At 39.7% G+C, this 23,073-nt stretch overlaps 2 protein-coding genes across 3 annotated transcripts; one reads left to right on the forward strand and one right to left on the reverse strand.

The window, feature by feature from the left end:
- Positions 1–435: 435 nt before the first annotated feature.
- LOC123768872 (glutamate receptor ionotropic, delta-1-like) lies at positions 436–12,346 on the reverse strand. Its single transcript, XM_045759666.2, has 12 exons — positions 12,270–12,346; positions 11,375–11,459; positions 10,372–10,486; positions 9,728–9,871; positions 9,495–9,585; positions 8,905–9,056; positions 7,513–7,682; positions 6,080–6,297; positions 5,637–5,817; positions 5,346–5,445; positions 4,201–4,330; positions 436–1,122 (listed from the first exon to the last, which is right to left on the reverse strand). The coding sequence occupies exons 2-12, from the start codon at positions 11,457–11,459 to the stop codon at positions 1,048–1,050; spliced, it is 1,461 nt and encodes a 486-aa protein (XP_045615622.1). The 5' UTR covers positions 12,270–12,346; the 3' UTR covers positions 436–1,047.
- Positions 12,347–13,031: 685 nt separating this feature from the next.
- LOC123768740 (uncharacterized) lies at positions 13,032–22,571 on the forward strand. Of its 2 annotated transcripts, XM_045759473.2 has the most exons (10): positions 13,032–13,384; positions 14,668–14,766; positions 15,443–15,547; positions 16,671–16,825; positions 17,891–18,055; positions 18,541–18,647; positions 19,155–19,266; positions 19,967–20,094; positions 21,243–21,330; positions 22,065–22,571. In XM_045759473.2, the coding sequence occupies exons 1-10, from the start codon at positions 13,145–13,147 to the stop codon at positions 22,207–22,209; spliced, it is 1,344 nt and encodes a 447-aa protein (XP_045615429.1). In that variant the 5' UTR covers positions 13,032–13,144; the 3' UTR covers positions 22,210–22,571. The 2 variants fall into 2 exon arrangements, with proteins under 2 accessions (XP_045615429.1, XP_045615430.1); XM_045759474.2 differs by lacking the exon at positions 15,443–15,547.
- Positions 22,572–23,073: the final 502 nt, after the last annotated feature.

Raw genomic sequence — 23,073 nt, forward strand, 5'->3', positions numbered from 1 at the left:
CAGGAATGGTTGAGAGCCACAGGACTAACAACACTGCAAACCAGACACAACAGGGCTCGTCTCGGAGAGAAAATGCTAAATAAGATGAACGATATTAATCTTTAAAAAGGCCAAATGTAACGTATAAAGGGCAACAGCTTCAAGCTCCACAAACCACAATGTTGGATGGAAAACAGGAGATAGTTTTTTGCCCAGAGTTGTAAACCCATGGAACTGCCTACTCACCAAAACTGTAAATTTCAAGACTTAAAAATCTATTTGGAAAAAATCCTGAGGACCCATGTTGGGACCTTTATCGACCCACCAGCTTCCTGTACCCGTCAAGACCACTGGTAAATTTAGTTTAACGTTTATTATGTACCCTGATAGGTTGGACAATGAACACAATATGGTGACTTGATATATATTTGATGTCTAAATTTACCTGCCATTTTATACGACACGCGTCTGTATGGTGTAATCATGCAAATGGTAACCATGTAAGTGGTTTCAGCAGCGGTGGTTGTATGGTATAACAGCATCTGGATGAGGCGTGGCTGTAGCCAAGTCAGATGGCTGTAATCAAGTCTTGTGGGACAGTGGTGTTGCTCCTAGCTGAGCTGTGATGAGCACGGTGGGTACTGTAGCTGCTGTTGTGACTACAAGCTGTAAAGTGAGGCTCTCGAGTGCCAGTGATGGCAGGCTGGTCACAGATGGTGGTTGTAGCCAAGTATATTTGGTAAAATGGCAAGGACCAAGGTGGTAAGAGGTAATGTTTCCACTGGCTGTGCTGTTCTGAGAATGATTTCAATGCCATGAGGTGCTGATGAAACGGCTACAACATTCTAAGGTAGTTGCTACACCATATTAGCAACAGATGTGATGGTGGTGTGTTTATGGCATTTGCAGTCCACTAGCAGCTGTGAGGTGACAGTGGTTTCAGATCCTGGTCATAGACTGGCATCAGTTGAGGTGGTGTAAGTTGTGTAATCACAGCAAACTCTCATTGGATGAGATGGTGGAACCACAGCAGACCGGTTTCAGGTGAAGGTGGTGAAAATTTATCAGTCAGATTGGAGCCATTTCACATAACATTACAACAGCAGCCATCAACATCCCTCCAGTGAATAACACAAACACACCCTGGCAACACAAGAATCACCAGTCGTATGAAAAGTAAAACTTTGACACCTGCCTGTCTTGATCATTACATACAGTATGTTCATTACTTATGAACCGAGTGCTCCAAGGTCCTTCCTGGCACAGATTTGTTGCATAGCTCCTGGGATGCAGGTATGTGAATGCTGCTCCATTTCCACTCTACTTGGGTTGACACTTTTCTCACTAATGTTAGCTTTTAGTTAAAGTGTTTCCCCCCTTTACACCCTTAATTAATTGTATCTAAATTATTCTACGTTTTGCTCAAAATACTTTGCATAAATATATTATTTTTATTATTAGTAGTAGTAGTATTAGTATGTATTGTAATCCTGTTGCATTAGTGCTCATAGGATGAGTATAGGGTACACAATTTGTTTATAATTTATTATTATAATAAACTAGATGCATCAATAAAGTTTCTTGTTATATTAATTAAAATTAAATTAATTTTTTTTGTTCGGGAAAAGGACATACATAGATGAAGAGTTACAAACATAATGTTGGATTTATAGGTAGAGCTAGTACATACAATACCTAAAGCCACTAATACGCATAGCGTTTTGGGCAAGGTGTGGGGGGAAAAACTCTTAGACTAAAACTTAATAGTAATTGGGATTAAAGTATAAATTGTTCAAAAAAGGAATAAAAGAAAAAGAAAAAATAGATGGGGAGGAGCATGGCAGAAATCAGCAATTGTACAAGTTGGTCAACAAACAGCATTGTTTAAAATAGCAAGACATGGGTTAACATTTTGGGAGTAAGGTAGGTTACATGGAGTTAATTGGGTAGTACTGTACTTAGTTCTACTCTTAAACTGGTTGAGCGAGGTACAGCCTTCGACATGATTAGTAAGGTTATTCCACATTCTGGGTCCCTCGATTTGTAGAGCATTTCTAGTTTGGCTAAGTTGCACTCTTGGAATGTCAAATACAGTAGGTATTTGTTTCTGGTGTAATGCCCATGGGTTCTGTTACAACCTTCTAGGAAGCTTTTAAGGTCAGGATTGACATTGCGGTTCGGAGTTTTAAATATATAAAGTACACATGAGAGTATGTGCAGTGACCTAATACTGTATCTAATATATTCAAAGATTTGAGTAAAGGTACCATTTGCTGTCTGGGGCCAGAGTTAGATATTGTTCTAATAGCAGCTTTGTGTTAAGTAATTAGAGGATGTAAATGATTGTGTAGTAGAACTCCAAGCACAAATACCATAATTGAGATAAGGATAGATGAGAGAATAATAGTGTCACCAGGGCAGGGCGAGGTATAAAATAGCTGATCTTAGAAAGAATGCCAAAAGTTTTAGAAACTTTTTTTGATATACAGTATTTAGAATGTGTCCCTGGAATTCGGCTTGTTATGGATGAGAACACCAAAGAATTTGCCATCTACTTTATCACTAATTTGGATATTGTTTATTCTTAGATTAATTTGATTAGAGGATTTATTGCCAAATAAAATATAGAAAGTTTTGTCAATGTTAAGGGTGAGTTTGTTAGCAGTTAGCCAAAGATGGACTTTATTTAGTTCAGTATTCACTGTGACATTTAGAACAAGAGGGTCAGGACTGGAGAAAATGAAGGTTGTGTCATCAGCAAATACAATTGGTTTGAGGTGTTGAGAGGCATGTGGAAGGTCATTGATGTAGATGATAAAGAGGAGAGGGCCAAGTATGCTTCCCTGAGGAACACCAATGTTGATGGGTAGGGTGAGAGAAATGGAATTATTCACAAACATACTGGAGCCTGTCAGCAAGGTAAGACTGAAGATATTGGAGGGTGTGAACTCCAACTCCATAATGATGTAAAGTAATTTAAGAAGAAGGTTTTAGTGGTTGACAGTGTCAAAAGCCTTACGTAGGTCAACAAATAACCCAACAGGGAACTCATTTTTATCAAGAACGGAATGTATCAAGTTAATCATACTAACAAGTGTTTTTTTGGGGTCTGAAGCCATATTGGCAAGAGCCAAGTATATTGTGTTTGGCTGGATAAGAGTAAAGCTGCTTGTAGATTAGTTTTCAAATATTTTTGACAAGTTTGGCAGAATTGATATAGGTCTGAAGTTGTTGACAACCTCAGTTTCACATTTATGGACTGAGGTTACTCTTGCTTTTTATGTAATATCTGGAGAGGTTTGGAGTTCAAGTGACTTATAGAGCAATGCAATGGCAGGAGCTAAAAATCTGGAGTGTTTTTTTTTTGTAAATTAGAGTTGGTATCTCAGCAAGGGCACTAGACTTTGTTTTAAGGTAAAGAATTATCTCATTAACATCAGTGGAGTTAGCAAGAGTTAGATACAGAGACTGGATAGTTACCTGTAAGGTAATCCATGACATTAGTATGGGAGGATGGCATATCATTTGCAAGGGATGTCCCAATGGATGAGAAGAGCCTATTGAATTCAATAGCAGTATCAGAGGCTGAAAGCAAACCATCGTTATTGGATAGGATTATAGGTTTTTTATTTAAAATATTTTTGGATCCCAATATTTGGGAAATAGTGTTCCATGTTTTCTTAATGTTGCTCTTAATTTTGGTAATTTTATTTTCGTAGTATTTTATTTTGGCTCTCATTTTAGACAGCATTGATGAGTAAATCTTTGAAAATTCTTTGGAGACGACTCCTAACCTATAGGTCATGTTTTTTATTAATAGATTTAAGTATCCCTTTTGTAAGCCATGGATTGTTTAACCTTTGTTGGAGTTTTCTGAAGAAATGTTTGCACTGCAAGGTTGATATTCCGTCGTCCAGTTGATATTAGCAGCAGCAGCAATAAAATTGCCTAAAGAACTTTCATTGTGCGGCCTGAAGCTTATCTTCCTTGTATCTAGAGGTGGTTTGTTAATGTTGGTTAGGAGAAATGTGGGGTAATGGTTTGTGGTCCTATCAATGATTATCCCTGAAGTAAGTGGAGAGATTATGTTAGTCCAGATGTGGTCAAGAGCCGTGGCAGTACTATCGGTGATTCTAGTAAGTCTAGTGATTAGGGTACGAGAAAACAGGAATTCATACAGTTGAGGAAACTAGCAGCAGGAGGGTGCTAGTATATACATACCCAGAGACCCTGTAGGCTGTAGGCTTCATCGGTGGTTACGCGGGTACTAGCCCTTAGGCAAGCTGTGGCGTTGGGAAGCTCATCTGCCAACCACTTGAAGTACAAGTTGTGAGATGCTAGACGCTCCATCCTATGAGGGACACCACATTTTCATATTCAGCTGTTATAGAATCCAATTATAGGCAGAATTTCAGACCCTGCAAGCGGTTGTGCAAGCACTACTAGATGAGGACTTACACAGGAGCCTAAGCTCGGTCCTGCCAACTTTCTTGCAAGTATAAACAACTTATAGAAAATTTGAAAGTTAAAAAAAAGTGTAACCTAAAAATTAGATTTGGAACTGAACATGAGCTGTAAAGGTTTAATATCTATACTACTGCTCTGCTTATAGAGTGAGTTTGCTTATCAGTTAATTTTCTTTCCTGCCTCTACATATAAGTATTTTTACTGCAGAACTTTGTGTGATTGTGTATGTTCTGAGACTTGTTTCATTAACTAATTATCATTTGTAATTTTAGTCGACTGGAAGTGCTATTTGGCCCTGGGATTTTTTTAACACTTCTCATCCCGTGGTGAGGGAAACTCGTCTTCGGTTATATAACATCTTTAACAGGCATAAGACAATCTAGTTTTGTTGGGTTTCAACTATGTTGGTATTGCTGCAATGACCTAGCAAACTCCACTACTAAAGAATCCATTCGTTCCTCTTCCATCTCCCGAAACCCATTTCGACCTTTGTCGAATTTCTACCCTGCCTTCATAACGCGATCCGCGACCACTGGAAAGATAGCTGGTTAGCTACTGCTAGTAAATTACCTACAATGAATTGTGGGGTATCGCTGAATAAGAAATGGAAAATGCATAGTCACTTTATTCAGCACAGACCTGCACCTTACTGTCTGATCCGTATTTCCTCGTTTTAAAAGTCGCATACACCTGTGTGTCTCGAAACTAGGCGTGCTAGTGGCTTTACAAGAATGTAAAATCAATTTCATTTCTATGTTCTCTCTTAACCTCCAATGTACCTTCTTGTATATAAATAAATAAATAAATATACTATTGGTGTTACAGGACTAGAACTTTGTTGACAAAATAGCCAGTCACACATGCACTCAAAGGCCTTCCCTTTAAGTTCCCTAGGTTACCTATCACTGATGGCGGGCAGGAAGGGGGACCCCTTGCGGCCTATCATGCCGAAAATAAGTGGCCAATACAGCTCCTTGCCGATATAGAAGTCGCAGCGTCCTGTAAGGAGGAAAGGGACGCCATCTAAATTTCGTGCAGATTTTTTTCTTAATATAATTTGAGACAGTGCTTATGGAAAATAGCTCCTATCAGATTTGGGTGTATTTTAGTAGAGGACAGTTATCTATGCAATACCAATTTTTGTATTATTATTATTATTTAGCAACAAGAGCAAAAGTTGGATCACCCACCATATTTGGAGAAGTCATCGGAGTAGACCTTATTGCAGGTAGTTTCTTCCACGAGGAGAGCGTAGGGTTTGTTTCGCACCTTGTTGTATGCTGCGTCGTACAGCTTCGACGACGGCAGGAAGTGCGCGCGTCCTGTTAGGTTAGTGTCGGCCAGGTCCTTGTAGATTCCCTGCTGCACCGTCTGCCGGAACAGTCTTTGGTACTTTAGAGTAAACATGTTACTGGCTGAGAAGTATTCGAAGTCTCTTAAATAATAAATTTTTGTCTACATCTCTAATCAATGATTTACAAGACTATATCCTGTAGCGTCTACTTTTTAAGGGAACTACCCTAGCATTGCTTAGCATCAGATCGCGTTTGATACGGTAACTAAACAGTCGTTGGAAGAAAACTGGATATCAACATAGACATGGGTACAAGAAAGATACAGCCAGACCACTTACCGACATGTGTTCAACTAGGGCAGTTGCCTTCTCAAAGATGAGGTTGATCTTATGATCATCAATGATCTGCCTAAGGTAGTTATACTTTACGGGGACAGTCCTGACGGCGAGAAGGGAGGTGAGTGCCGAGCTGTAGGACCTGGCCACGATCATGGACATGATACACCAGGTCGCCACTACCACACGCTCGACCCCTCTCTCCACCTTCCACATGAATGCTGGACTCATGAAAGAAAGAAAGGGACATTAAGTGCAAGGTTGTAATTGATGACGGTCTGTGGACATGCCTTGCCATGGAGAGACCAGGAGCTAGGCCACACTGTATGACCAAGTCACTTAACTGGAGATCTTAAGTTGGCATAAAGCTCAGGACATTAAATATAATGTCAGTACTGCACAAGAGCACGGACATTTATTTTCCTGCCAGTAAACTACTGTATGATAAGATCATAAGCACAAAGTGAAATGGTCACCATGTATAAATTGTATCAGGAATTTTAAAACCTGAAACATCGAGAAGAAAAGACCTTAGAATTAAGCTTGGAAAACAAATGTGCCAACAGTATCAGAAGCATCAATATCGTTTTCGCATCTGATTTAATCATAGATCTTTGTGTCTTCTGCAAATCTGATAAGGTTTGAAATATTCTTACCTATATCATTAATGTATATTACAAAAAGGGTTGGCCCTAAGATGGAACCTCGCGGAACTACTAAAAACGTTTTCCAGTCTTGATTCATTTATATTTAGGACAACCCCTTTTTCCTTTGGCTTAACCATTGTTTTGGAGTGAATGAAGTAATTGTTAAAATAAATCAAAGGGTAGATCTAAATTAACCAAAGCATGCACCCCAACAAGAAAGAATCGCCGAAATGGTAGTGACACGAGAAGTAGTGAAACCACTATAGGAACTGAGTCTGACATAAAAACATAGGACTAGGCAACAGACTACCTTGGATACTAAAGAAACCAGTGTAAACACCCATGCTCTAGTATTTAACTCATCTCAAATAAAGGAGAGCTACAAGAAAATTGGAAAAAGAGCTAATGTGGTGACAATATAGAAGAAAGGGGAAACACGAAAGCTGCTGAACTACAAACAAGTACAGTATCATTAGTAACTTTCAGGAAATGCTTCTTAGAGACAGTGTTAGTGTGGGCAGTAGGTGGAATAAGTTAGACAAAGAAGCTATGGCAACTAACTCCATATACAATCTTATTGATTGTATATTGTACAGGGTCCATGTAGTACAGTCGGGTTCGTTCTCTGCACAATTGAGAATTTTGGGTTCGAATCCCTTCACCTTCTAGTGTGTGGTCTAGTCAACATACTTCAGCCACGTTATTGTGACTCATCGTCTGTTATACCATGAAGCTTTTAAACATTTTTGATAACTAGTTCAGTAACCACAAATAAAAATTGTCACTTACGGGCTCCGAGGAGAGCACTGTATACAGTCCAACAGTGAGACAACAGCAGATGTTCGCTCCCTGGTATCTTCACCCCGCCGCGTCCTAGGAGATGGTAGGTCATACTGACGTAGTAGAGAACAACGCCCACCACGCCCACACACGCTACCAACACCACCCACACCGCCCATCTGCAACCATAGAATAATCTCGGTGCTGGAAGAACAATACTGATGAGGTACAGCTGTGAGTGTCATCAATCTCGCTACAGCAGTTCCCGTGACAGCATTGGTTCTGTATTGGCTAGTTCCCTGTGATAAAGCACGAATTTTCTTTCGCTGCTAATATATGTATAAGTTTGGGCGTATGTAAATGTGGTTGTTTAGTCAACCATTCAGCACTTGACCTCTTAGGTAGGGTGTCCTACTCTATACTACGGACTTTGGTTAAGGGTTGCTGTATGTGACTGGCACACTTGCAGGAGTCTCACTCTGTGTATATCTGTAATGTGTACCCTCGTATCGTGCCTACCATGACTGCAGGCGCAAACTTCCGTTGTCGTGTCGATGTCGAACTAGTTACTCAACACAAAGCTGTTATTAAAAAAATATCTCCTCTGGCCCCAGATAGCACTCTGTACCTTTACTTAAATCTTTGAATATGTTAGATATTAAGTGACTGCACACCCTCTCATGTGTACTCTATATATTTAAAACTGAACTGTAATGTCAATCCTGACCTTAAATGCTTTTTAGAAGGTTGTAACAGAACCCATGAGCACCACACCAGAAACAAATACCTATTTGATATTCCAAGAGTGCGCCTTGACCAAACTAGAAATGCTCTACAAATCAAAGGACCCAGAATGTGGAATGACCTTCCCAATCATGTCAAAGGCTGTACCCCTCTCAACCAGGTTAAAAGAAAAACTAAATAGTACCTAATAAACTCCATGTATCCTACCTTACCCCGTAAATGTCAACCCATGTCTTGCTATTTTCAAACAATGCTGTTTGCTGACCAAATTGTATAATTGCTGATTTCTGCCATGTTCCCCTCCACACCATTTTTTCCATTTTCAACACAATTTATACTTTAATCTCAATTAATATTAAGCTTTAGTCTAAGTTTTTTCCTCCCCATACCTTGCCCGAAACACTGTGCGTATTAGTGGCTTTAGGTATTATTTGTACTAGCTTTATCTATATATCCAACATTATGTTTGTAACTCATCTTCTATGTATGTACTTTTACCTGAATAAACATTTAGAATTTTGAATTTTTTGATGTAGGAAACATGAGCTGTCGATGATCTCATTACAACTATTGTAATGATAAATTATTATTATAAACAACTGATCATGGATCGGCCAAGTAGATAAACCATAAGGTCAAGAACCAGAGAAGACATACCTGAAGGGCATAAGGAAGCCAAGTGGTTCGGGCTCTGACCGAGGCCGTCGGACCAGGATGCGGTAGTAGTCAATGAGAATGGGCGAAGAGAAGTCTACGACGCGAGACCTAGAGTACGTTAGTCCGAAGGGACCCAGGGCGAGGTCGGCCTCCTGCAGGAATTGGTAGACAAGCGTCACTTCACTACAATCTAGTAACAGGTAGCACCTTCACTACAGTGTGGATACAGGTGACATTCCCTCACTACAAGTGGTATATAAGCGGCATTCCTTCTATATAGTGGAATGATAAATATAAAATCATGATGCAAACCTTCATTTGGATGACTGTAAACCATCGTTTACAGTCATCCAGATGTAAACTACTTTAATAGGAATTTGAGCTGTCGATCTCATTACAACTATTGTAATGATGCATTTTAAAGTGATCTGCCTTGATACTTCGGTTGTTACTCTACACTGTTGACCTGGCATAACAGTCATCTAATAGGAAGCATCAGCAATGTGATAAAATTCATCAATGTGATCTTCATCAGCAATGGCTTGGATCATGGGTGGCTGTTTCTCCTGGTTATCATGACTGAAACTCACATTCCTCTTGACCATGCCGATCATGCCGTTCCAGTCCCCTCCTGAAGTAGGGATGCCCCAGGCTCCATCGGGCGGCCGCACCAGTGTGTATCTGTACGAGTGACTATACCTTAATTCTGTTCCTCATCTACGAACTTGATTTCATAATCTATCGATTTTGATTAATTTCTTGTAGTATTTATGTTCATTTTGATTGTGAATATAGAAGGAAGGCTAGCGGCATTATTACAGACCTGAAGTGAAGAGCGTCTGCCAGAGTTTGGAGGAGGTTAGCCATGGGTCCGCTGATGGTGACGTTGCCTGGAGGATCCTCCATCACCCTTATGTGAGGCACCCACTCCTCCGCCGCCACCCGAAGTATCACCGCCTCCTGGAACCTATGAAACATGTATCATTAAATATTCACGTCTTCAGTATTCATTCGTAAATACGATCATATGAACTCGGTTAAGAAATGAGAGAAAATATTTGTACACACACTCCTATGGCTCCATATATGCACTTTTATGCAAAATTTAGTACGTACATGTCCTATAATTTTGTTGTTGGCTTTTTTTTCAGGCTCTCAACAGTCAACAGTAAAACACATGAACCTATTTTGTAAAATAATCCATAGTTGTACTTTTCCTGCACAGTCGTTAGAGGTACGAAATTTTTTTGAAGGACGGACTGTGCATAAAGCCTGAGGACTGGAATGGTTGAGATACCAGTGTGTGGCTCTCAGTGCAGGCGACATGCGTGGCCCTCCAGTACCCTGGCCAGTCGCTCCATCCTTCCTCACCCACCGCTCGATTTCAAGTAAGTTTATTGAGAGAATATATCCTAAAAGAAAAAGAGTAGCTTAGGCTATTTCTACCCTCCTCTACCCACCACTCACCTGAAAGCCGGCGGGGCCGTCGCCTGCACCACAGGCACCTCACACCTCAGTTGGGTGACGTGGGAGGTTGCCTGGCATGACTCCAGTGTCAGGTTGGCTGTAGCAAGGCTCCTCACTGGGGAGCAACACAACCATTATTATTATTATTAACATCTTTATTGACAAAATTAATTACAATTTTGCCTAATCTAAGGATTTCGATTAAGTCTTATTAAAGTGAGGATAATGCAGGTATTCACTGTCACGCAGGACAAAGGGTCATACATAGGACAATAGGTCTAAACTGTAGGCGGAAGTACATATATATCATGGTTACAATCAATGTTTTAATGTATGGATATGTGAAAACAACTTTCGATTGTGCACTGCCACACAAGGGCAGGGATGGGTTCATAACTGATGCAGCTTAGAAGTAATATAAATAAAAATTGTTCTTCATTCTTTAAAATGGACAAGCAAATTTTGGGTAAATTGTTAGGATGTCATCCAGAACACCTGAGTCAATAAAATAGTCAATAGTCAATAAAATTCTATGAAGCTTTTCAAGGTAAACTAAAATATTCACAATAAATTAGTATATCACATATGCACTTATTCAATAAGTCAATATTGACTTAAAGAAAGTGCGAGAACGGGTTGCAACGACACGTGACTTACTTAGGGGACTGAAATATTAATCACATTATTAATATTAATTAATTGGGGAGCCGAGCGGACAGCACACTGGACTTGTGATCCTGTGGTCCTGGGTTCGATCCCAGGCGCCGGCGAGAAACAATGGGCAGAGTTTCTTTCACTCTATGCCCCTGTTACCTAGCACTAAAATAGGTACCTGGGTGTTAGTCAGCTGTCACGGGCTGCTTCCTGGGGGTGGAGGCCTGGTCGAGGACCGGGCCGCGGGGACACTAAAAAGCCCCGAAATCATCTCTAGATAACCACACGTTTTCTCCGCGAAAGATCAATGTGTAAACCTACCTGGGAGGAGACCAAAGTATAGGCCTACCTGGGAGGCCGGAGAGGAGGACGCTCACATTGGTTGCCGAAAGTAAGGTCGCCAGGTGTAGGCCCACCACCATGGAAGTGAACATCTGCGGGTTGATTAAAGTTAGCTGTGGAACACATTATCTCTAGGATGTTTGTGGAACTGTGAGTAGTTTTGTGCGAAAATGTATAAATCAGTGCAAATTTATACTTGATTATATTTCTTTTATAAATCTTGGTATTATCGATTAAATTTCTTGTATAGCTATACATGACCGAACTGTATCATATAGGTATATTACTCCCTAGTCAGTGATCTTGTACGATATGTATATACATGTAATACTCATTTGAATAATTATGTATAATCACGTGGATACTTTTGATTTCTTTTGTAATTGTATAATACTGTATTTAGTCAGTAAATGTAAATGAGAAAATAATGAAATAAAAAGTTGTATCAAGTTGTAATTATAACAGAATCAGTAGGGAATACTTTGTAGTTTGAATCGACTTAGTATTAGGTTAGTATTACGTTTTCAATAGAGAAGATCAGTTCGGTATGCAGTATACAAACTCAGTTGCTTGTAAGTCAACAACACTACTATTTTCTTTCTATAGCTTGATACCATTAGCTCTTCAAAACACCTGTCTGATCGCAGTTTGGTCACAGCCGAAAAGTCCCAGGTTCGATTCCCGCGGCAGGGTAGAAGAGTCGGACCAAAAAAATTACACCTGATGCCTGTATTTCACTTAGCAATAAATAGCTATCCGGGAATTATACAACTGTTGTGGGTTCCATGCTGGGGAAGGTTAGTGGTTGACCAAGATTCGCGTAATCGGGGCAGGCTTCCTGTCCCCAGCTATGGGAACCATTTGGTCAGCCATAATTATATAGTGCACACTATATACTGTACCTTTACGAGTGTCCACGGGTGGGAATAGTCTATGAACACGGATGAGCTCTACGCAGCAAGTCGACCGTCCACACAGCCCATGGCGTTGGGTCTTGCTTTATATACGGAGTGGACCTTCCTACACATAAATGTCAAGAAGGGAGACGAGCATTAATATAATACCAAAGGAAGAGTTTTCTGGAATCTGGAGCTGGTCCCCTCGCCAGCACCTGTACGCTGCCTGGCTGACTCCCACCGCTTCCAGCACCTTGTCTCTCATCTCATTCATTACTTAGGCCCTTCTGTCCAGTCTTCAGGCGAGGGTGACGAGGGAGCACCTGAAGGTGCACATGTATATCTTAGATGATGAAATCCCAGATGAACCTCGGCTTGCTCATGTCAGCAAGCTTCTCAAATATATTTAGTTTTTTCTCGTGCAAGATTTTAGGCTTTATGAATCTAAAATTATATTCAATATTTTACTTTTAAAATTTTAGTATAGATATACATATGTGAGAATCCACAAAGTGGGGCTCGAGTGTCTTTACAATATCCTGCGCTAATTAACATTCCTCTCTTGCAGTCACTCAATTGAGTTACAAAATACAACATTTACCGCCCTCAGGAAACCGTCGTTTGTGTTTAGTTTGTAAATTGCATATGTGTACAAGAGAACTGAAGTTAGAAACGAAAATTGTAGTTGAGAGTTTTGTGTGATTAGTGGAGGTATGCAGACGTTATGATATCAAAGTTGTTATCTGCCAGGAGAGAGGAGAGTGATATTATCATTCCCTCGATCTCGGCTCTCGCAGTCACGTGCCACACCTCTGCCTACACAGACCCCATAATTATTATTTAGATATCTGTTAACGTCAAAGGAGTTAAACCTTCACAGCATGCTGGGGTTGGTGCTGTGGATGGTGTTTGTGGGTTGCGTAGTGTGGGCGTGTGTGGGCAGTGCAGTGTGCATGTGTGTGGGCAGCGTGGTGTGCACAGGTGTGGGCGTGTGGGTGGCGTGGTGGATGCTCCTTAAACCCACACCACCGCCCACACAAGCTATTCTACCTTACACGCGGAAATCGCTCTTCTACCCGCTTAAGGTCATCATCTTCTATTGTTTCGTCAAGCTCAGGAAGGTTGGTTGTGCTTGCCTTTAGTGTTCCACAGTTAGATGTTGAGAATGAGCTCAGTCAAATGTTTCTATTTGGTAACGCGGAGTTTGTTAGTCCTATCATTTGTGAAAACAAAAAATATTTGTTTGTAATAATTCAGATGATGATTGTTACCGCTACCGGCGGCTAATATATTGTGCACATCCTGTGAGCCGTAGTTTATTGTGCACCTTAAGCTCATCCTGTGAAAGGTAGTTTATTGTGCACATAAACTCATCCTGTGAGCGGTAGTTTATTGTGCACCTAAATTCATCCCGTGAGCCGTAGTTTATTGTGCACCCTACACTCATTCTGTGAGCAGTAGTTTATTGGATGGGTATGGAGGTCCACTACCGTCCACGGGATGTGTGTGAAGTGTATAATAAATTAACAAAATTAAATTTGGTTAATCATTGGCGTCCAGTACGTGATCCCATTATATGACTAACCTTCTGAAAACTACCTACAGGATGATTAATTAAATTACAAACTAAAAGTGTCGCCTAATGCTGATCACTTAAAACATGTTTTAAAAGGCGCCAGATTCAAGATGCGGCTTTCTTGAGTAGACTGACTGTATCAGAGATAAGATCCGTATCAGGTTACATGGTTCAAGTGAAAACTACATTGGATATAACAAGATACTTATCATGTTGCACTGTTGCTAATACGAGAGAAATAGTTCTCCTGTAGGTCATATGATTATTTTTCCAAGGATTATCTTGATGCAAATAGATTTAAACCCATATATTTTTGGTTACTACAACATGTAGTATCTTGGATACCCTTCTGTATCCAAGTCAACCTAATGCTCGCCTCACTGCCGTGTGTAGCATTACGAACCTCAACATCGTTTGATTCGGATCAACACATTGAGTAGTGTGTTTGACCTGGACACAGTCCTTTGTACCAAGGGCCACTTGCAGGTCACCGTGTGTGAGGGTAAATTGACTGACTGGTTTGCCGGTACGAATGTCACTCAAATTTTAATTAGGCTCGGAAAATTATCGCGAAATTTTGAATGTTTTAAATGGTCTTTATAATTTTGTGCACATAATTTCCGTGTTTACAAATTTCCATCTTAAACCCATATTGTAACTATCAACTCCTGTCATACCATTAATGGATTTTTTATTGTAAATTAACCCAATTATTATGATATACGTCTTGTTATCTTACTGTAAGAGAACTGTAGATATAAGTCTGCGTCTAATTGTTTAATGATACTTCTATATAATATTATTGTTTGTATTGTATTGCCTACACAGAAAAGTGGAAGATTTAGTAAGGGAGCGGGCTATGGGTCGAGGTCTTACAGCAGAGTAGAGATGATGGAGAGGCCTCAGCCCCTCCACCCAAACCCCAAGGTTGGTCACTTCTCGCATGTCATGCTCACATATTAGATACTACCAATTTGATGAGACAGGGTAAAGATATGAGGGATATTTTGGCATTATTATTATTATTATTATTATTATTATTATTATTATTATTATTATTTAAAATGTCATTGCCATAGATGGTTTAGCTATGAAGTATTAAAGATAATTAAGATAATAGTAAACAGATTCACTGGAATAAATACAAAGATTTTTATTGTTAATTATAGTTACAAGATCATTATCAACACTGCTTTATTTGCAAATTTTCGCATTAAGCAAATTTTGGATACTTCGCTAAGATTCCTGTTAGTACATCATTATGAATGAAGTACTTACACATTTATTGGACACTATTGATGGTGTTATCCATTATATAATGACGCAAAGTATGCGAACAGTTTTGCTGACAGAGTTTACATTTAGTCAAATCTACATCAGCAGATGTTGCAAACTCCTAGAGGTACTTGTAGCCTAGCCTAAACCTAGCAGTTGTAACATCTAGAAGTCTGCTAGCCTTATTGGATGACCCATAGTGATATTTCTGCTATGTGTTTGGTAACTTACTATTTAAGGCCAAATAATCAGTAATTGTAACGTTTATAATAATTATAATAACAATACAAAGAAAGCTTGAGGTGGTTGGTTTTGATGTTGATGACAGGCCATAGACGCTGTATTCTTCTCTGGAGCAGCTCATGGCTGGGGCATCATCGTGGCCATGGAGAGACGGCCCGCCAGGCTCGCATCTGCCCTCATCTACCTCAAGGTTGGTCTTTTCTTTACCTGAATTTACCTCTGAGCGTCGTTAGTAGAGTTATCCAAGACAGGGAGCCAGTATCCTATGAAGAGGGGCCCCTTTTTTGTATGTTATTCATATACAGAGAAACTTAGGAACTTAGGAAAATGGTGTCGAGTCAGACGTCTATTTGTTTTATTTCGTTAAGGAGTGCTATAATTTCTGCTAGATGAACAGAGGCATCGAGTGTAAGGATTCTTGCCAAAATGTCTTATCCTGCTCGGGAATCGAACCCTGAGTCATTTAATTGTAGGGTAACTACTCTGCCCACTGCTCTAGAGGTCATTTACCCTCTGTATGAGGGTCCTGGTAGAACAGTCCGATTCGTTCTCGACTCACAATCGGGAATACTGGGTTCGAATCTCGGGCGGGACAGAAATGATTGAGTGTGTTTTCTATCCCCCTAATACCCGCCCACCTAGGAGTATATAGGTACCTAGGAGTTAGTCGGCTTCACACACAGCACCGCTCCTGTGCCAGGTAAGTCCACTACGGGCTCACCATAGCTCGTGCTACTTCGAACTTTATCGAGTAGCTGAATCTATAACAACATAGTCGGCTTGTTGTGGGGTTGCATCCTGGGTATGGTAAGTAAATCGACCCTGAGGGGGACCTCGATATAAGCCTAACATGTAATGTTTATTTATTTATTTATTTAATTATTTATATACAAGAAGGTACATTGAGTTTGTGAGAATACATAGCATGGTATTTACAATCTTGTAAAGCCACTAGTACGCGCAGCGTTTCGTGCAGGTCCTTAATCTAACAGATAATTTTAAGTAGGTAAATTCTAGCGGAATTAAAAAAAATGATAACAGATACATTGTAAGAAAGAAAAAATGAGATGAGAGAGATTAGTAGGTATATTAAAGCATTGTGGTATATTAAAGCTCTGATTGATTGCATTGACAGCTTGATTGGTAATTTAAACGAAGATTAATAGGCACCATGTATGTATAAGCTGGCTGCTTGTCCCCCGACACAATGAATTATAAATTATTATCTTTATCTGCTTTCAAATATATTTCCGTGGCACAAGATACAAGTGTATATAATGTTAGAGCATTTATACACATCCTCTCCATGACAGGTCCCTGGCAGAGGCCTTCTGGTGAGCCCCAAACACCCTGACACAATTACCTTTAGGGACGAGAAAGACGAAGATAAGTTTGCTACAGGTAACATTACCATAATGCCAGAGTCACCCATGAAAGTCTGGAGACTCAAGTTCTCTGGTAAATTAAGGTGACTATGCTGGACTATGACATTTTAATTTCTTTATGGGTTTCCTTTTGAATATTTATTGTTACTTTAACTAACCTGAGAAGCCAGCTTCTCTAGAGGCTTCGACGGACATAACCAGACACACACACACTTTCAATGTGTTTTGACTCTTCCTTATCATTGTTATCATTCTTCCTTAAAAAATCACATATGTACTGAGACTAACTATGCTTTTGTGAATGAATTAATAAAATAATATATAGTTTTTATATAACTATTATTTTATTTTCAGATAAAGTAATTAAGGTGTACGATGCTAATGAAGCATTTCATCTAACATTAACACCATGTAGTATAGTGGCCTCATTCGCTCGTCCCGCAAGCCAAAAGACCGGGTATGAACTCATGGCGGGGTCGTACGACTTGGCCACCCTAGTCGTGCAGAAAATAGGATATACCTTTAGACGAGCTATGTGAGGGAGCGCTTTTAGCCAGCAGACAGAAGTCAGAAGACGATAAAATAATAATAATAATAATTAATTTACAAGAAGGTACAATGGGTTGGTATTTTTACATTCTTGCAAAGCCGCTAACACACACACAGCGTTTCGGGCAGGTCCTTAATCTAACATATCAGGTAAGATGAAGGGGTACATTGTAGCAAGGTTATATATCAACAAATAGCTACAATATAAGTTGACAGATGATTACACTGGTAAGGATATATGTCTTAAGTACTAATATTGGGGAAGTGGGTAGTACAAGATACAGTGTGAGTTTGAAGCACAAGGTAGGAAACTATGAGGATGAAATTAGGTACTTTTTGGTTTTACTTTTTAACAGGCGTGGGTTGGACAATTTTTTAATTCACCAGGGAGTGAGTTTCAAAGACTGGGCCCTTTTATTTGCATTGAGTGTTTGCACAGATTTAGTCTGACTCTGGGGATATCAAAGATATATTTATTTCTGTTGTGGTGCTCATAGATTTTATTACACCTACCAAAGAAAAGTTTCAGATTAAGATTAGCATTTAGGAACGAGGTTTTGTACATGTATATAACACATGAAACCATTTATAATTCACAGACCACACGACCAACCTGAGGGTGACTCTGTTGATGTTAAGGTGGACCTTCTGTGGACTTCTAACCTCCCTCACTTTGATTTTGACACTGACATGGATATATTAACTACTGCCAAAGCTTTTGCCAATGAAGCCTGGAGCAAGGAGTACTTCACGTTTCTTAGAAAGTAAGATGATTTCTCACGTTCAATGACTGCAAAGATTTTGTGTATAGATATATAAATTTCTTAATTTATATTCATGTGAATTTAAGAAGAATTACTAGAAAGTTTTCAAAAGTAATTGTGGAAGAGTTACATTAGATTCCTTTTTTAAGAACTAGGTTAAGCAGTTTTGTAAGAGTTTTTAAGTTACATCTCTTATTAGCCATCAGTTGAAGCAAGTTGCAGTTGGGTTTGTTCTCGACTCGCAGTAGGGAATCACGGGCGAAACAGAAGTTGCTGGGCACGTTTCCTTTCAACTAATGCTTCTCTTCACCCTAACATCAAATATGTACCCGAAAGTTAGCCAACTGTTGCGGGGTTACATTCTGGCGAAGATCAGTAGTTTGACCTTGAGGGGACGTCGATAATAATCATAACGTACATACATACACAGGGCTGCCTGTCCCCGGTAAAACAAATTAACCATTATGCTTGTGGGTGGTGTACAGGCACCACCAGACACACTACGAGCAGATGGGCCAACTTGAAGGCTCCGTGTCCATTGATGGAGCCTCGTCTAGTCTGCTGCTCCCGTCCTTCAGAGACCACTCTTATGGTGGGTTCCAACTTTGTGATAAATGTTACTTCAGACTCAATTACTCTTAGCTTTCCTCTCTGCTGTATTTTCAAAGTTCGAAACATTCAAATTCAAAAACTTTATTCATAAATGGTTGTTTAAAATTTTAAACATTATATTTTCATCTTCTGGAGTAATCTTCTTGGGTAAATGTGCACTTAAGTTTCTAAAGGAGGTGGGTGAGGAACTCATTAGGCAAACTAGAGACTCAAGAGCGGGCAGTTTCCTGTTCCAGCGCCTCATTGTCGCGAACCAGAGAGGAAGTGCATGTATTTTACTAAATTTGTTATTGTTTTATTTTATATTTTAATTTTATATGTGATTGTGTTAATAAAATATTACGGCACAGTAGCTTTCGGACCACCTGTATATCAGTGTATCTTCTGCATTGAACTCCTTTTTGAGCTACAAATGATTTGTTGTACACTGGGAATGTATAAATACGAGCATGCCGGTAATAATGCTTTACTCTGGTATCTGTGACAGGCAAGATGCGGGAGTGGCGTCTGATGCATCGCTACGTGTTCCACCATATCTTCCTCCAGGATGGTTCCAAGGGTGTCGTTGGTGTCGTCTGTCAGCCATCCACCTGCTCCAGGTACATGCTCCTCTCCCTTGATCTTCCTGCTCTCTCTTAATCCAGTGTTCCAGGTAAGGTTATCCGTAAGCTGACTTCTTATCCACACACGACTTGGTAATGGTTCTGGATGGACCGAAATGTCGTCGTTACTTCATCTTCTTGTGTGTGGTTAAGTAATCTTATCCATAAGCTCGTGTTCGACTCTTCTACCTACACGGAACTGAGTAGTAATGCAGAGTCTATCTACTCTCCCAGAAGATAACTAAGTCTTGGAGCTATGGGCTTCTGTTGCCATCTTCCCCACGTACTACAGTGTATTGAACTCTATAGTCCACTTCTTGTTAATTGCGATATCAGTTCGAGAGAAACACTTTTCGGGTTTTTGTTGAATTAATTTAAATATTGGAGATAAGGAAGGGAAGATGTTAACTTGTGAAGCAATATTACAAGTAGGCAGAGATGTTATATTGACAATGTGAGCGTGATTGGCTTTTGTAGTGTGAGTAGAGTGCAGGATGGATGAGGTTGGTGCATCAGTCCTGAAGTTGAAATTTTGGAAAGTTGAAGATGTCACTGATAAATGTAATGATTAAACGAAGTGGAGTAACAATTAAAGGGCGTGTGGATAATTAGATAAAGACGTTGGTAAGTGGTACTGAGGCAGATGCTTGGAAAAAGATGCAGGTAGTTATAACTGTTCTCTCTCTTACTATCACAGGCTAATACTAGGCCACTGGTGGACAGTGCTTGGTGAGGGAGCTGCCGTCACCAGTATGGATCTCCAGCTGCACCAACATGGTGAGAGAGGCACACCACCCACCGATTATGCCTTCTGCTTTACTGCTGGTGAGTCCTGTATTCGGTCAAGCTGGTGGGGGATTTAGCCAGCCCGTCCTCCAAATGTTTCCCAGTGTCAAGAAACTGTCGTATTAATGTGCCCTTATCTTAACCTACCAGAGAACCCAAAACAGAAATTTCGTGAGCCGCTACCATTTTCTAGTGGCCTTAGGTAGAGTATAAGTCAAAATGTGACGTTCTATAGGGGGACAGGTTGCAAACACTGAGGATTTCACTCGCTGTATTTAGAACTGAAGCACTGTATTAGTTTACTGTATTTTGAACTGAAGCACTAATAATTCAAAGTACACGTATAAAAAAAATATCAAAAGATAATCATAAGATAAATTTATGGTTTAGGAAGTTGTATCATTTATCACCGATGTATCCTATTGCCAGAGTTGTACTTGAATAATCTCAGTATAAAATACAAGGTTTTAAATATCTTTTATATTACATTTTCTTTTAAAATATGTTATTTATATTAAGAAAAGCAAAAATGCCTTAATGTATTCGTTCAAAATCATTTTTGTTTTGGTATAGTTTTCATGATTGTTTGAAAAAACATAAAAACTTTAAAGTAAAGATAACAGAAGGCCTATGTGCGGTAGATTCTATTTATATCTACCAGCACTCATTCACATTCATGTTTAACCTACGCTTCAGACAATCCAGCGATAACCATGTCTTTTATAACGATGGGCTCTTTATTAGGCTCTTCATAGATAGCCTCGGCTTGGTGCCTTCTTTTGATAATTACTTACTTCAAAGATAGCCTAGAAACCCCAAATTACAGCGTTTTGCTTTCTACCTAAATCCCACCATTCAGGGGCCAGATTCACGAAAGCACTTACGCAAACACTTACGAACCTGTACACCTTTTCTCAAATCTTTGGCGGCTTTATTTACAATTATTAAACAGTTAATGAGCTCCGAAGCACTAGGAGGCTGTTTATAACAATAACAACAGTTGAATGGGAAGATTTCATGCTTGTAAACTGTTTAATAAATGTAACCAAAACCGTTAAAGATTGAGGAAAGATGTACACATTCGTAAGTGCTTGCGTAAGGGCTTTCGTGAATCTGGCCCCAGTTCATTGAGCACAGCGTTACTATGATACAGACATGAATACTTAGTTGTTGTTTTATTATTCCAGGCGGAGTGGAATACCTTGTGGAGGCCCAGGTGGAGGTGTCGGCTCAACACTACCTAGGCTGGGACTGGGAGGCCCGCATGCTGGAGACGTCAGTATACCATTAAGTTCCTGTGGCTACGATCTCGTATATTTGTTTACATAGTTATTCACAAACATTATTGAAGTTTTAACAGCATAAGTGCAGAACTGCTGTTATTAATTACTTCTGTTGTTGATGTCCTATTTCATCTTTGTCAAACTATTTTAACAAACAACATGGTAAATATTTAATTTTATTGGTAAATGGTTTGACATGGTAACCATTTACCATGTTGTTTGTCAAACCACTTACCATGTTTGTCAAACCATTTACCATGCTTGTTAAACCATTTACCATGTTGTTTGTGTAAACATTTACCATGCTGTTTGTCAAACCATTTACCATGTTTTTTTGTCTAACCATATTGTTTATTTAACCATTTACTATGTTTAACTTTTTACCTTCATGTTTGTTTAGCTATGTACCATGTTGTTTACCTAACTGTTTACCATATTGCTAACTTAACCATGTACCATATCAATGTTTCCTGTCTCACAAATTGTGCCAACTTTCATGGAGATAAAAGTTATTATAATTTGTTATTTCTTTGCCTCACATTAATGTTAATAACTTTGCTAAATGTTTTACTTAAGAATTACTGATCATGAACAAATCCACAAGGGCCGTGACGAGGATTCGAACCTACGTCCGAGAGCATGTGGATTTGTTCATTTGATGCATCACGCTATTGTAATTTCTGTGTGTGAATCACTGATCATGCTTTTTTATCTGATGTATTGCAGGTGGGTTACGTATCGGGTTAATGGCGTTGAGGGGTCTGGGATCTGTGAATGGAACTATTGTCATGGCGGTGGTCGACCTGACGCCCTCAACAGCGCTGACCCAGAGTGGGCAATCAAGTATCGTCCTCGGTACCTGGCTGCCTAGTCATGGCGGAATGCATGTTGATGCTGTAGTAGGAAGAGAAGCTCCCTCACTATACCATGTCATGTTGGGCCTGGAGTCAGGTACTGGAACCGGTTAGGTTAATTAACGTCATGCGTATTTGAGCGGGTGGCTTGCGTAGTTAGCGTTCCAGGTATCACCACAAGCAGGTTAAGGTAAGGCTTGTGTATGTTCCGCTTTAGTGTATTATACTCACCATAATTAGTGTATCTTCACTATTATTCACGTTTAGTCAATATTAGTGGTGAATAGGCACCGTTGTATTATATCACTTGTAAATATTAATAATATTACCAAGTCATCAGCAAATGTTGTTCACACAAACAATAAAACCTATCAATAGACCAGATTTTGAATACCCGCACAACTTTTCAAATTGACCTGAATTTACCTAAGGGCCATCATCTCTAGTGGTCTCGATGAGGGATAGGAAGCCGAGGGCTTGTCAAAAACCTATTGTCCCTGAAAATGTTTTCCAAATGGATCTTGAACTGCAGTGATGACATTGACGACTGAGGCGGGTAGGGGGTTCCTTAAGTTTACCTGAATTTACCTGAGGGCCATTAACACTAGTGGCCTCGATGAGGACAGGAAGCCGGCGGCTTGTTAAAAGTCCCCCCTTTTGCCCTAATGATCTTTTCCATCTGTATTTTAAACGCCCAGCAGCGTTTATAACCCAATGGGTGATTTCTGATTTTTGTCCTACATTGAGGCAAATGAAACTTAATAGTTGATAATTGAGCAGTGTTAAAGCTGGCATTATCGAAATCAGTAACAGATTCAATTTGTCGCATTGTCTTCTCGTTAGGCATAAGCCTTTGAATTGTGTAACCATTAAAAAAACAA

The sequence above is a fragment of the Procambarus clarkii genome, chromosome 83 (genome assembly GCF_040958095.1).
Source record: "Procambarus clarkii isolate CNS0578487 chromosome 83, FALCON_Pclarkii_2.0, whole genome shotgun sequence".
NCBI lineage: Eukaryota > Metazoa > Arthropoda > Malacostraca > Decapoda > Cambaridae > Procambarus > Procambarus clarkii.

Bases quoted from the DNA above. Each gene is read 5' to 3' on its own strand.
- LOC123768872 (XM_045759666.2), bottom strand. From the start codon at position 11,459: ATGTTCACTTCCATGGTGGTGGGCCTACACCTGGCGACCTTACTTTCG. The intron at 9,057-9,494 runs GTGAGTTTCAGT...CAATTCCTGCAG, and splicing joins TCGGCATGGTCAAGAGGAAT to GAGGCCGACCTCGCCCTGGG. The intron at 7,683-8,904 runs GTATGTCTTCTC...CTATGGTTGCAG, and splicing joins GGCTTCCTTATGCCCTTCAG to ATGGGCGGTGTGGGTGGTGT.
- LOC123768740 (XM_045759473.2), top strand. From the start codon at position 13,145: ATGCTGGGGTTGGTGCTGTGGATGGTGTTTGTGGGTTGCGTAGTGTGG. The intron at 13,385-14,667 runs GTTGGTTGTGCT...TTGCCTACACAG, and splicing joins GTTTCGTCAAGCTCAGGAAG to AAAAGTGGAAGATTTAGTAA. The intron at 15,548-16,670 runs GTTGGTCTTTTC...TCTCCATGACAG, and splicing joins CTGCCCTCATCTACCTCAAG to GTCCCTGGCAGAGGCCTTCT.